This window comes from Notolabrus celidotus, chromosome 18 (genome assembly GCF_009762535.1).
Source record: "Notolabrus celidotus isolate fNotCel1 chromosome 18, fNotCel1.pri, whole genome shotgun sequence".
NCBI classification, from domain to species: domain Eukaryota; kingdom Metazoa; phylum Chordata; class Actinopteri; order Labriformes; family Labridae; genus Notolabrus; species Notolabrus celidotus.
The window spans coordinates 27777846-27790357 of record NC_048289.1 but is presented as its reverse complement, the minus strand read 5'-3'; the positions used below and the strand labels follow the sequence as shown (position 1 = coordinate 27790357).

The 12512-nt window shown below is 42.2% G+C and overlaps 1 protein-coding gene across 1 annotated transcript; it reads right to left on the bottom strand.

The window, feature by feature from the left end:
• Positions 1-635: 635 nt before the first annotated feature.
• sost (sclerostin) lies at positions 636-10136 on the bottom strand. Its single transcript, XM_034708104.1, has 2 exons — positions 9547-10136; positions 636-4518 (listed from the first exon to the last, which is right to left on the bottom strand). Exons 1-2 carry the CDS (start codon positions 9854-9856, stop codon positions 4109-4111), a joined length of 720 nt encoding a protein of 239 aa, XP_034563995.1. The 5' UTR covers positions 9857-10136; the 3' UTR covers positions 636-4108.
• Between the last annotated feature and the right edge of the window lie 2376 nt (positions 10137-12512).

The following is a 12512-nucleotide window of genomic DNA, read 5'->3' as shown; positions in this document are numbered from 1 at the left end:
AAAGTGAACTAGGCTGCCTCTTCAGGATGCTTATAATCATGTGGTCTCACACCTACCCCCTCACAGCTATCATAAACATTACAAATGATGATATAAGAGAAATGAATCTTATCACTGATGGTCTTGGTTGCTTTTGTAGGTCATTAAGAGGTCCCACTGTTATTTTTAAGTGTGTTTCGTAACCAGTAAAAAACTCCTCACAGGAGCTTTAATGACCCGTTTATTGGGATATAAATGCTTCATTTGTGGGAGCTCCTGTGAGGAGTTTTTGGCTTGTTATTAAATAGTCTAAAGTTTATATTGAGGTCTATTTATGAACTTATAAAGCAAATAAGAGCATTGACAAGAAGAGTGAGTATTTCTACATAGTATTTTGAATGTCCGAAGCCACTGGTAGGGGTAGGTGTCAGACCAGGTAACTGCAGGCGGCTGATAGACGCTTTTTCACATGCTCTGTAGCAAAGATTCACAGAGAGTGACTTATTCATTTTTGGTCAAGAACCACTAAATAGTCATATATAGGACACATTTACCATAGACTACTTTGTCCACAGGGGGCGCCAAAATCAGCATAAATAAGAAAATCCCTCAGAATAGCTTTAAAGTAAGAGTGATAACAAACAGGCGAGCTCTTTCAAATATAACTTCCTTTACTTTATTCATGTACTGTACAGTATTTCATTTCTCTATCATACTATATGACAATAATGGCTATCATTTACTACAAAAGGTTGCATAAATAATTTAAATGTGGAAATAAAAAATAAATATGCAGTTCATTCTTTTATAACAGTCCTTCTTTGTGTCTGTAGGAAACAGCCCCCGCTCCCTCCCTGCTTCTCTGCAACACCGTGTCGAGTGAGGGACGTCGCTGCGAGAGAGCACACAGGTATGATATGTACAATCACAATATGCATCACAGCTCTCAGCTTACACGACAAAAAACCTTCCAGTTGCTTTTTTCAAACAATACAATCAGAAAAAAAAAAAAAAAGAAGCAAACATTGTCGGAACGGTTTAGAGAACCGAAATCAGGAAGCAATATGAGCAGAAGAACACGGGAGTGCTGACAATTTGTGGAAAAAGCATTGTGAATATTCTTCATGGAGCAGTCTCAACTGAGGCACTCTGAGGAAGGAGGTTGTCTGGGTATCTCCTCTTCCTCTTCCTGCTGGATTTTATCAGTCCATACAATGATAAAAACTGGATTATTGTGTTCATGAAGGTTATTTCTGCTCCTGTGTTTCCTGTTTGAGTTATTTACAGTGAGGGTGGGGGAGAGTGGAGGTGTATTGAGTCCTGCAGCATGGGTTTGTTGGCTGTGGACAGCTGATTGCTGCTCTATTTGGCCCGTTGCAGGAGAAATTCCGGTGTGGGTGTGCTGGAAAACGCTCTGCCCTTAGGTAACAACACAACCACGCATCACTTTCTGTCGCCCTCCTACACACTTGTGCACTTTCTTGAGTGTGATTTTAGGAAACAGGAACTAGCTTTCTCAAGAAAAATTGGCTTCTTTGAGGCAACTCACAGAAGAATGGGTCTATTTAGCAAGTGGATGCACTGCCAAGCAGAGGTGGGAAGTCACGAAGCACAAATTCTTTTCTCAAGAGTTTAGGTCTAAAAACTTTTTGCTTTTACACCAGCATTTTAACACAGACATCTTAATCTTCTACTACTCCTAACATCTTTAAAACAGGCTTGTTCCGGTAGCTTTACTGTATCAATGGCAAGCATCAGTTCATTTTGCAACTTCGGAACATCTAGATCAACTTCAACTGAGATATGTATGACAAAAACAAGTAACAAAGACTCTAGCTTGGTGTTTTCATCAGGGCAGACCATGCATGAAAGAGGTAATGGGACCAAAACTACTTAAAAAGTTCCAAAGAACTAAACAAGAAACTCAACTGAGGAGAACAGACGTCTGGAGTTGAGTGAATGTGATGTTGTAACCTAGGGGGAGAGCTTGTAAAGCTCTATGAACAAGCAAGGTTGGAGCAGACTGAGAGCAGCAAGACCTATAAAACCAGACTGAACTGGAGTTATTGCTCATTACTTAACTGTGTTTTAATAAAAGGTGGGAAGATCATATTTGGAAAGTCTCCCAGATAAAGTGTGAGGCTGAGTTATCTTTGCACAGAAACAGCCAGTAGAAATATCTTTCTGAGGCTACTTTTTACTTTAATACTGAGTGCAATTTGTTGCCTGTATTTTTTCACTTTTAATTTATCAAAATCAGGGATGCATGAGGGGAATATTTGATCAGATTTATTACTTTAATAATGTTTTATCTGTTAAAAACAATAGATAAAAGGTATGCAATTTGCCATCACGTGCAGAGAAGAACGAGTGAGAGAGTAAAAATGTTGTCGCTGGTGGGGATGTTTTTCCTTGTTTCAGAGGATAGCATGATTGGAATTTGCAAAATGTGCAGCAAGTATTCGGAGAGGAGGAAGATGTCCTCAAGCTTTAAGACAACAAATCTTTTAAGTCAGACGAAGGGCTGTTAAGGCCCCACGTCTGTGGCACAGCCTCCCTTCCACAATCAGGGCTGCCCCCTCTGCTGACTCTTTCAAGACTTGCCTCAAAACTCTCTTTCAGGTTTCCATTCCCAATGTTGCATTTTGTTTGTTTGTTTTCTCTCTTTTTCTTAATAATGGTTCGATTTAGTTTCACATTGTGTTTTTTAAGCATCGTACATCACTTTGTTCAGCTTCTACTGGGCTTTTAAATGTGCTTTATAAATACATTTGACTTGACTTGACAAAAGTGTATTGAAGAAATACTAAGAAGCAGTTGCTGCAGCTAGCATTAGCGCCTATAAAACAGCATGTGCCGCAGTGCAGGTTTGAGAACTGCAGAAAGTTCACCAGAGAGAAAACAACCAGTGACAGAAACAACCTCCTCCAAAGGTTTCTCCATCTAATGGCATATTTGGAACAGCATCCTTAGTCGTCACTACTTTCCAACGTCAGGGACATAAGTTTTAACACGGATGTATGGACTCCTGATGTTAGTCCAGTGAGTATGCTTAGTGTGACGACCCAGTGGTTGCATGAAAGACGTTATTGCAGCACAGGAGAGCTCTGGTTTGCAGAAAAATCAAGAGTCTGAACTGTTCTTTGTTTTTCGTGTTAAACTGTGATTTCAGTCAGATTTTGTAAGAATAGAATATTAATAAATGTGCATATTTGCTCCCTAAATTATAGTCTGTCCTACCCTCAGGTGAGCATAGACGTCACATTTTCAAATACAAAAACAAAGAAGAAATCCATGTTGTACATCCCCAATCAAAATAACTGAATCAGTACTTTTCTCTTTACTTTGTGTACTTGTGCCACCTCTGCTGCTTAGTGACCACGCTGCATTAGTGCCAACAAAACCACTGTCTCCCCTCAGCTCTTCGCTCCTGACTCTCCGCATCTACTCGTGGGAAAGTTGCTACTGTAACACACACAGTGGAGCGTGGGGTTTACGGTTGGACCGTCTTGATGATTGAAGCCTATAGTGGGCTGTCAGAGCAACTGCCTGGACCACCGCACAAGCCAGGGCCTCTCAAACCTGTCAACATCCCACCGTTAAGGCCCCCAGAGCTGCCACCATCTCCACCTCCACACAGCCACAAGGAGACGGATTACCACCACTTTGGAGTGAGGATACACCTTTTCAGCTTTAAACACCGCTGCAGCGTTCGTTCTGCATCCGCTGGATGTTTGTACAGATGGGTTTGATATCTCAGGAAGGACTTCTCATTATGCTCTATTCAGATCTGTTGGAGCGGAGGGTAAACCAGGGTCAGGGAGGTTTGGAGGTTTGGAGGTTTCTGTTATCCAACATGTTGCTGCTTCTCCTGACCAGTCCGCGACGTGGCAAGCCCTGGCAGTGAATCATGCACAAAAGCAAAGTTCACAAATATGCTGATGAGTGGCTGAAAAATAAAGACTGATGGTGCAGAAACAGCCCAGCAGTTAGCTTATGAACTTAGTCTCTTTGAAATTTCTCTTGCATCTCCTTATTTTCAGGAGACCTGTTAGGTGGTGTGTCGTGTAGCGTGTGCGTGTGTATGAGTGTCCTTTGGTGCTGGTCCATGGATGCAAAAAGAGGAGCATCAGTATGAGTTCCCATTTAAAGGAGAGCTGTTCTTGCTCCGGTCTTGAGGCAAGCGGCTCAGCTTCTTATTGCGCGGCCTCTTCGGGACCTCCTTGGCCATCGATTGGTTATGATGAGGCCTGAAGCGCTTGCACTTGCAAGAGGTGACCACGCGGATTTTGTAAGTCCGAGTATTGCCGTTGGGACAGTGCAGCTGGACCCTCCGTGTCCGGGAGTGGGCCGGGATGCAGCGGTATTCCGATGCATTATTCCTCCACCACTTGCCTCGAGCGATGCCGTTGTGCATGAGGTGCGGGGGCATGCACTGACCCGAGCACACCAGCTCCTTCACGGGCTTGGCGCTGCGGCAGGATCCATCGGTGATGTAGCGGGTGGAACGCAGCTCCCTGCAGCTCAGCTCCGAAGCACCTGGGTGGAAGAGCAGGATATCACAGTTACACTCGTGGCTGAAGCCCAAAACAAACACTTTGAAGTGCCGCATGTTGGAACAGACATCCTGCAGGTTAACTGCTTCAAGACTGCAGCTGTGTCTAATTCAGGTTAGCGATCATTTCTCCCATACTCTCTGTTGATATTGTGTTTCTCATGTTATAGTCAAACAACATAAACCAGGACGAAACTGAGTCAGGAGCAGAATCCTGACGTGTTTTTCATACAAAAATGCACCCAAAAATGCACTCATATGAGCTCCACTTGATGCACAGATTTTGTAACTTGCTTGAGACCACAGTTTCTCACTTGTATTCCTGGAGTGATCAAGCTGGCAGCACAACACAAGATCGCACATGAAAAATGCACTTTTAAATGCACTATTTTTTACAACATGAATTTAAGTGAAAGCTTGAAATCAAAGCAGATATTCTGAATTTGATTTAATTGGTGAAACATTGGCAGCAATCCATGACTGCAAATTTGGCACACTTTGATGCACAAAATTGCACCTGTAAATGCGCCTTTAAATGCTCAACTTTTTACTGCACTTTTTGAATGTAAGATCATAAGATATTAAGAGATTTAGATTTGAAATCAAACCAGAGTTTCATGATTTAATTCAAGGGTTGATACAGCAGGCAGGAATCAGCTGATTGCAAATCGGACGCATAATTATATGCAAAAAATGCGCCAAAAAATACATTTGATAAAATGAGCTTATTTCCAAAATGTCTATGTGGAATCAGATCAAAGTTTCTAAGTTTGATTGATGATGTGATCAGTCAGTAACAGGACTGACAATGAAGTTGAAGTGGTGGAAATCAGCTGATCGCAAACATGGTGCATTTTAAAGCATGGAATTGCATCCAAAAATGCACCAATGTAAGCCATTTTTTACAGTGACTGCATTCAACCTTGCAGTAATCAGCTCATAGCAATTCTGCAAAATCATGAAACTTGGAAGTGCATCTGAAAATGCACTTTTATACGTTTAAAGCTGCTGTGAGGAACTTTTGATTTATATCAATTTTGGTGCCCCATTGTGGACAAAGTGATACCTTATCTCTTGCTCTTTACATGCAAAAGTAATGTTTCAACAAAAACCTCACCCTGCTGTCTTTTAACAGCCAGATTTATCACTCAATGTGATTATTTGCCATGAAAACAGCCGAAAAAGGGTGTTTCTAAAGCCAAATGTCAATCATGTGGTCTGACACCTACCCCCTCTGAGTGGTTTAAGGCATTGAAAATGACAACAGAGAAGGCATCAGTGTTGTTGTTTATGGTTTTGTTTGCTTTTGAAGGTCATAAAGAGGCATCAGTGTTGGTTTCAGTCTGTTTCTCAGCTGGTGAAAAACTCCTCATAGTGCCTTTAACTCATAATTTTGAATTTCAGTTGAGATTTAAACTTTGATTTACCTCCTTGAAAAGTGATCATCTGATGAAATCAGGACAACTAACAAAATCATGATGCACCTGAAATTGCACTCTAACGAAATCTTCTTATTGCAGCAGTTTCTCATTTTTGTATAGACATGTGGTCAGATCAGAGTGTCTCAATCTGAATCCTGTTGTGACTATTAGTCAGCAACAGGGCCTCAAAAAGAAACATAGCCTGAAGCAATCAGCTGATAGCAAATCTGACACATTCTGAAACACAGAATTGCACCTGAAAAATGTCCTTTTATAAGCTCACTGTTCTTAAATTTTCTGCCTTTCAGTTAAATCATGAGATCCGATCAGTTTCACTTTAAACTGACATCTCAAAGAAAAAACTGCACCGGAAAATGCGCTTTTATAAACTCAACTTATTACAGCAATTTCTGCATTTGAGTAAAGACGTAAGGTCAGATCAGAGTTTCTGAATTTGATTCATGGTGTGATCATTAGCCGATGACGGGCCTCCACTAAGAAATCCAGCTGGCAGCAATCAGCTGATAGCAAATCCAGACCAGAGGGCCATTAAACAGCTCAATCAAACCTAATGGAGGTTTTTTTTTTTTTTTGTGCTGGAAGAGGAAAAACTGGCATACAGCTTTTGGCCCTCAGGAAACGTATGTGGTGATGGAGGAGTAAATAGCTGTCTGGTTATTTTAAGGCAGCGCTGCAACTGTACAATTCTCAACAACCTGGACTGGAGCCAGACTGATTTAAGACAACACACTCCAGCCTGTAATCCCATGTTTCAGCCACAGCTTTTAAACAGCCGTACGCATGAGTTATCGTGCAGCGTTTTTTCTTATTTTTTTTTTACAAGCAGTGTGTTAAAAAAAAAAAAAAAGGAGAAAAGGAACCGTCGGTTTAGAAATGATACACTCGGAGAGGGATCTGTTTTCCTCTGTGGCTTTCTTCGCAAAAAGGGCTGAACAAAGGATTTATGTGGGGTGACTTCCTTTTTTTTTTCTCCACATGAGAACTTGATCTGGTGTTATTCTGCGGCCGCTGCTAAAGGGACCACAGGAGTGCACAAAGCAAACAGCACGCACTGGGCAGTGTGTTTTTTTCTTTCTGTCATTGCATCAATTAGGACCACTTCCCAAATAGTCCTGTTGTCTTTCTCAATGAGTGTTTGTGGTTTTTGGTAATTCAGTCTCAATTCTCTGCTCTTTATTCTCCAATCAGCCTGAAAAAATGTGACTAATGATGGAGCCCTCGCTCTTTGGACTACTGCAACACTGCATGAGTCCTTTTCCCCCCCTAGGCTGTGAGAGATGAGTTTTAGAGGAGGACTTTAGGGAGGCCTATGACCCCACAGGGACTTTGATAAACCATCCAGGATGAAAACTGAGCAGTAGATGAGGGGAGATTTGGTGTGAGGCTTAACACACCCTGGCCCTTTCTTGGCGACTAATGCTCTGATCCTCTGTCCTTAAAGCAGTTATTATTTGACTATGAATGCATCTGAGGCTCTTTGCTGTGTGTGTTGGTGGAACAGAATGAGATATCTATCAGGTGATCCCTTTGTCTTCTTAAATGTGTTGCGGTAACATCCTCACCAGACAAAGATCACTCCCACTAACCCGTCTCGATTTGCTAATGTCCTCTATCAGCTGTTCTTCCTCTAATCTAATCAGTCATCTCTCCTCCTAATCTCCCCTTTGAGTGTCCATGATTAAACTGTGAGAATCTTACACCACCACCCATCTTGAATCCATGAGAGCGAAGCCGTGAGATTGTCCTCCGCGCATACTCCTCAATCAGAACCTCCAGTGTCCACAGGTGGGAATCATTCACAAAAGGCAGTGTTGCATTTAAAAAGCAATTTCCAACAAAACCCCCAAAAGACGCTCAAACTGTGGGGCTTTTTTTCTCTATCCGAGGAGGACATGTTGTTGCAATCAAATAGTTATAACGTAAGTAGAGCTTGACTAATAGTATAAAGAGAGGAGGAAATAACGGGGAAGACAACGTGAAAAGAAAAAAGCTCTGACGGCTCTCTGAGTGCCGCACTTCACGTTGTGGAGAGGGAAGAAACCACAAGAATGTGTGTCTGCGGCGTCGCTCTCATCACACTCAGCTTTGGCAGTGGATGAAAAAAGACAGCAGACTTCGCACACTGAGTGGAGCTGCTCTAATCAGGGGGAGGGAGAAGACGAAGCAGGGGTGAGAAGACAGGTTGGGAAAGTCAGATTGAGGAACTGATACAGGATTTTAAAATGTTGAAAAGATTGGATCAGTGTTATTAATCGATTATTTAATACAAAAGATTTTTTTCCCGCTCATTTGAAGCTTTTGAATGTGACTTTTTTCAGTCATTTGTGGTTTTAGCAGCGTGCAAACCCTGAATTCCCCCAAAAGTGACGTGAATGTTTAAATTTAGGCATGACATCATTTTTTTCAGTAAAAACCAGAACATGGATATGTGCTTTTTCTCTCTTTACGCCCAAAATTCAGACTTCTTGATACCGATAAGTTGGATTTTATGGCATTTTTTCACAACTTCACCTCAAATAGAGCATTACCTTAACCCTCCAGTTATGTCCCGGGTCAGATTGACCCATTTCAAAGTTCAATTTTTTTTTTAAAATGGTTAAAAGTATTTTTTCGATAGGAAACTTCTTCTGCTTGGCTTAATTAGCTTAATCAACTTGTTCAAAAAAATGGTTAATTTAACATATTTTGCAACCCCCCTGCATGTTTATATTACAAACACTGTTCGGGGGTCAATTTGACCCGGTAGTCAATATTGGTTAGTAATGGAGTAAATAATGAAATTTAAAAAAATGTTAATTGGGATTTCAGAATCCGCTTTATTGGCCATGTATGCTTGAACACACAATGAATTCGACTTGGTAAACTGTGCTCTCTTTGTACAAGGCATGAGAATAAGACATACAAATAAAAATAAAAATATAATAACTTTTTCTTTGGGTTCTGACACTTTTGGATAATTAAAAACGCCCCAGGGTCAAATTGACCCAGGAACATTATTGCTGTTCCTGAGACATGAACATAACAGGAGGGTTAAAAGCTTTGAGGAATGAAGTCTGGAATAAAATACCGATCTTTTCTCTGAGTGATCTGTCTTATCATTTATGATGACAGATTAATTTATAAGCTGTTCCATTAATTTTATTCTTTGTCACATGCATTTTTTTTTTAGCTTTAAATCTGCTGTGAGGAACTTTTGATTTATATCAATTTTGGCACCCCATTGTGGACAAAGTTATACCTCTTATCTCTTGTTCTGTACATGCAAAAGTATTGTTTCAACAAAAACCTCACCCTGCTGTCTTTTAAAAGACAGATTTATCACTCGATGTGATTATTTGCCATGAAAAGTGTTTGAAAAGAGTGTTTCTAAAGCCAAATGTCACTCATGTGGTCTGACATCTACCCCCTCTGAGTGGTTTAAGGCATAAAATTACAACAGAGAAGGCATCAGTGTTGTTATGCTTTTGAAGGTCATAAAGAGGCATCAGTGTTGGTTTCAGTCTGTTTCTCAGCTGGTGAAAAACTCCTCATAGTGCCTTTAACTTGAAATCAAACTCAAAATGTACTCACTGTATACAGTGTTTGTCGGCCTCCCTGCGTTTGGCCTGTTATTGCTGTTGCTGTTGCTGTTGCTGTTACTGTTGCTGTTGCTGTTACTGTTACTGTTGCTGTTGCTGTTGTTGCCGCCGTTGCTCGCCTGCAGCATCGTCTCCCGTGGCGTCCCACTGTTGTCTCTGAACTCTGGTGAAATCTCCGTGCCATCGTTCTTTAGTCCCTTCCATCCCTTCACGGCCGTGCAGCAGCATCCCTGCAGCAGCAGCAGCCTCAGCAGCAGCAGCAGCGCGGAGCTGGAGACGAGGAGAGCCGGAGACACCTGCATGCTCTCTGACGGTTCAAGAGGGACAGACGGGAGAGAGGAGGACGCACAAGGAGAGGTATACGGGGAGCACTCGCGCGCGCGGCAGGGTGAGAGATAGAGAGAGAGAGAGAGTGAGAGAAAGAGGGAGAAGGAGGGAGAGGAGAGAGAGAGTGATGTCTGTTAGGAGAAGTTGCTCAGATCCAGTCCAGTGAGAGAGGCGCACGCGGTATTTAAGCTTTACGCAAGTTTCCGTCACGCAGACAATTAAGAGCTCACACAAAGTGGGAGGGATCCAACCAGGTCCGGGGATTCATTGAGAAACAAGGAGAGGAGAGAAGGGAGGGAGGAAAGGAGGGAAGGATTACACAGAGGCAATAGGAGGAGACAAAATAAAGGGTGAGAGAAAGGGACAGGTGAGAAAAAGAAAGAGAGGGGGAGGAAGAGAACAGGAGGAAAATAAGAAAAGTGGGGATGGGGGTAAAAAAAATAAGGGAAAAAAGGGAGAGGATGGAGGAGGAAAGGAAGGAAGAAAATTAGTAAAAGGGGGAGATAAGGGAGGAAGAGGGGGGAGAAAACAGGAGAATTGGGGGGAGACAAGGGCACAGAATGGAAGAGGAAGAGGAGGAAGAAAAATGAGTTCAAGGAAGAGAAAGAGAAGAAGGAAAAAGGAAGAGGATTAGGGAGAAAGAGAAGGAAGTAAAAGGAGTTCAAGTGAAAGTATGGTGGAGAAAGAGGAGGGAGAAAAGGGAGAGTTAAGGGAGAAAGAGGATGGAAGGAGAGGATGGGGGAAAGGGGGAGGAGGGAGAGAATGGGGGGAAAGAGAAGGAAGTAAAATGAGTTAAAGTGGAAGTATGGGGAGAAAGAGGAGAGAGAGAAAGGGACAGGATGGGGAGAAAAAGGGATAGAGTATGGGGAGAAAGAGGTAGAGGATGGGGAGAAAGAGGTGGGAGAGAATGGGGGAGATAGAGAGGGAAGTAAAATGAGTTAAAGTGAAAGGATGGGGAGGGAGAGGTGGAAGAAAATGGCTTGAAGAGGAAAAGAGAGGAGGAGAAGAAAGACAAGCAGAGGTGAAAAGGGAAGTAGGATAGGAGGTTAATAGAGGAGAGGGACAGAAGGAGGAAAGGATGAAGGAGATGAAACAGAAAGAAAGAAGACTATGATAAGGAAGAAGGAGAAGAGAAGAATGGAGGAGAGATTAGGAGAAGAGAAAAAAGGAGAGGAGAAGAAGATAGAGGAGGGAAGGAAAATGCAGATGAAGACATGAAAGATAGGTGAGGTGACTGATGCGATGAAATTAAAGTAAAGGAGGAAAGAGGAACGGAGAGGAGAGGGAGATAATGGTGACAAAGGAGAAGAAATGAGGGAAGGAAGAGAGGGAACAAGGGAGGAAGTACAGTGATGGTTTAAGTGTTAGAAGAGGAAAGAAATCAGAGGTAAGGAAGAGAGAGAAATTGAAATGAGAAAAGAGATGTGGAAGAAAAAAAGGGTCAGGGAGGATAAAATGAAAAGGAGGGATGCTGATGGAGAGAAGCATCAAAGAGAGGAGTGTGAGCTGATCTCATTGTGTTGTTGTTGTTGTTGTTGAATTAAGAGAACAGATTCCTCTCCTCCTCCTCCTCTTCCTCCTCCTTAACGACCTCTGCAGCGTTACGTGTCTGAGAAGCATTCGGCCGTCTGTGGGTTTATTTTGGACTCCCCTCGAGGTGCAGCACGCTGAAACAAAGATGTTCTTCTGCTGCAACATGCTCCTGAAACTCCTCCTGAGATGCTTTATTTATCCAGTCAGACACGACACTGCACATCTTTTATTCCTCAGATTAATTTCCCACAGATATCAGCCTCAGTCGAGACATTCAAACCGATACGATTCCAGATCTAAACAATCCCAGTCCTGCTTTTTTTCTAAACTTCTGTCACACACTGTTCCCACTCTTCTGTTCCCTCCATCTGCAGAGAGAGACACTTCAGCACCATGTTGTGATTTAAATTTATCTAATTTTTCACATGCAATATTCTATAGCCGCGTGTCTGGTTTGAATAAAATAACGTGGACTGCATGCACTCTCTCCTCTCTGAGCTCTTGGCGTCCCTCATGTCCCGCTGATTTGATGAGTGCTGACAGATGGAGGCTCTCTCACTCAAACACTGCCCTCTGGAGGAAGAAGGGACTGGAAATGAGAGAAAGATGGAGAGGACTGAAGGGTTAGTTAGAGGTCTTTTTAATGCTCTGTTCTTGTGGTGAGAACGGGCATGTATGAGCATCGAAGGAGGATCAAAATACAGGACCAGTATCAGAGTTTTTAACATATTTTGAACTTGTTCATTTGAGCTGCTTTCATAGTCATACATGCACTTGTTCTCAAGGTCCGTCTACTTTTATAGAAGCCTTAAATCAGAGTCTGTAAAGCTGTGGCTAACTGGATATACATTAAAAAGATACATACTCAGCGGCTATATTAAAGTAATGAAATTGTAAGACATGGCTTTGATAATGTTAGTAAGACAGCGTCACTCTCCTCTAAATGGCGTGACAACAGCCTGTCCTGATATCTGCAACTCTCCACTTCTTTACCGCAATACTAAACCTCCTTTGCAATATACACTACCGTTCAAAAGTTTGGGGTCACTTAGAAATGTCCTTATTTTTGAAAGAAAAGCACAGTTTTTTTCAATGAAG

Coding starts and splice junctions, on each gene's coding strand:
- sost (XM_034708104.1), bottom strand. CDS start 9,856: ATGCAGGTGTCTCCGGCTCTCCTCGTCTCCAGCTCCGCGCTGCTGCTG. Junction 4,519..9,546: donor GCCGACAAACACTGTATACA/GTGAGTACATTT, acceptor TCTTCCACCCAG/GTGCTTCGGAGCTGAGCTGC.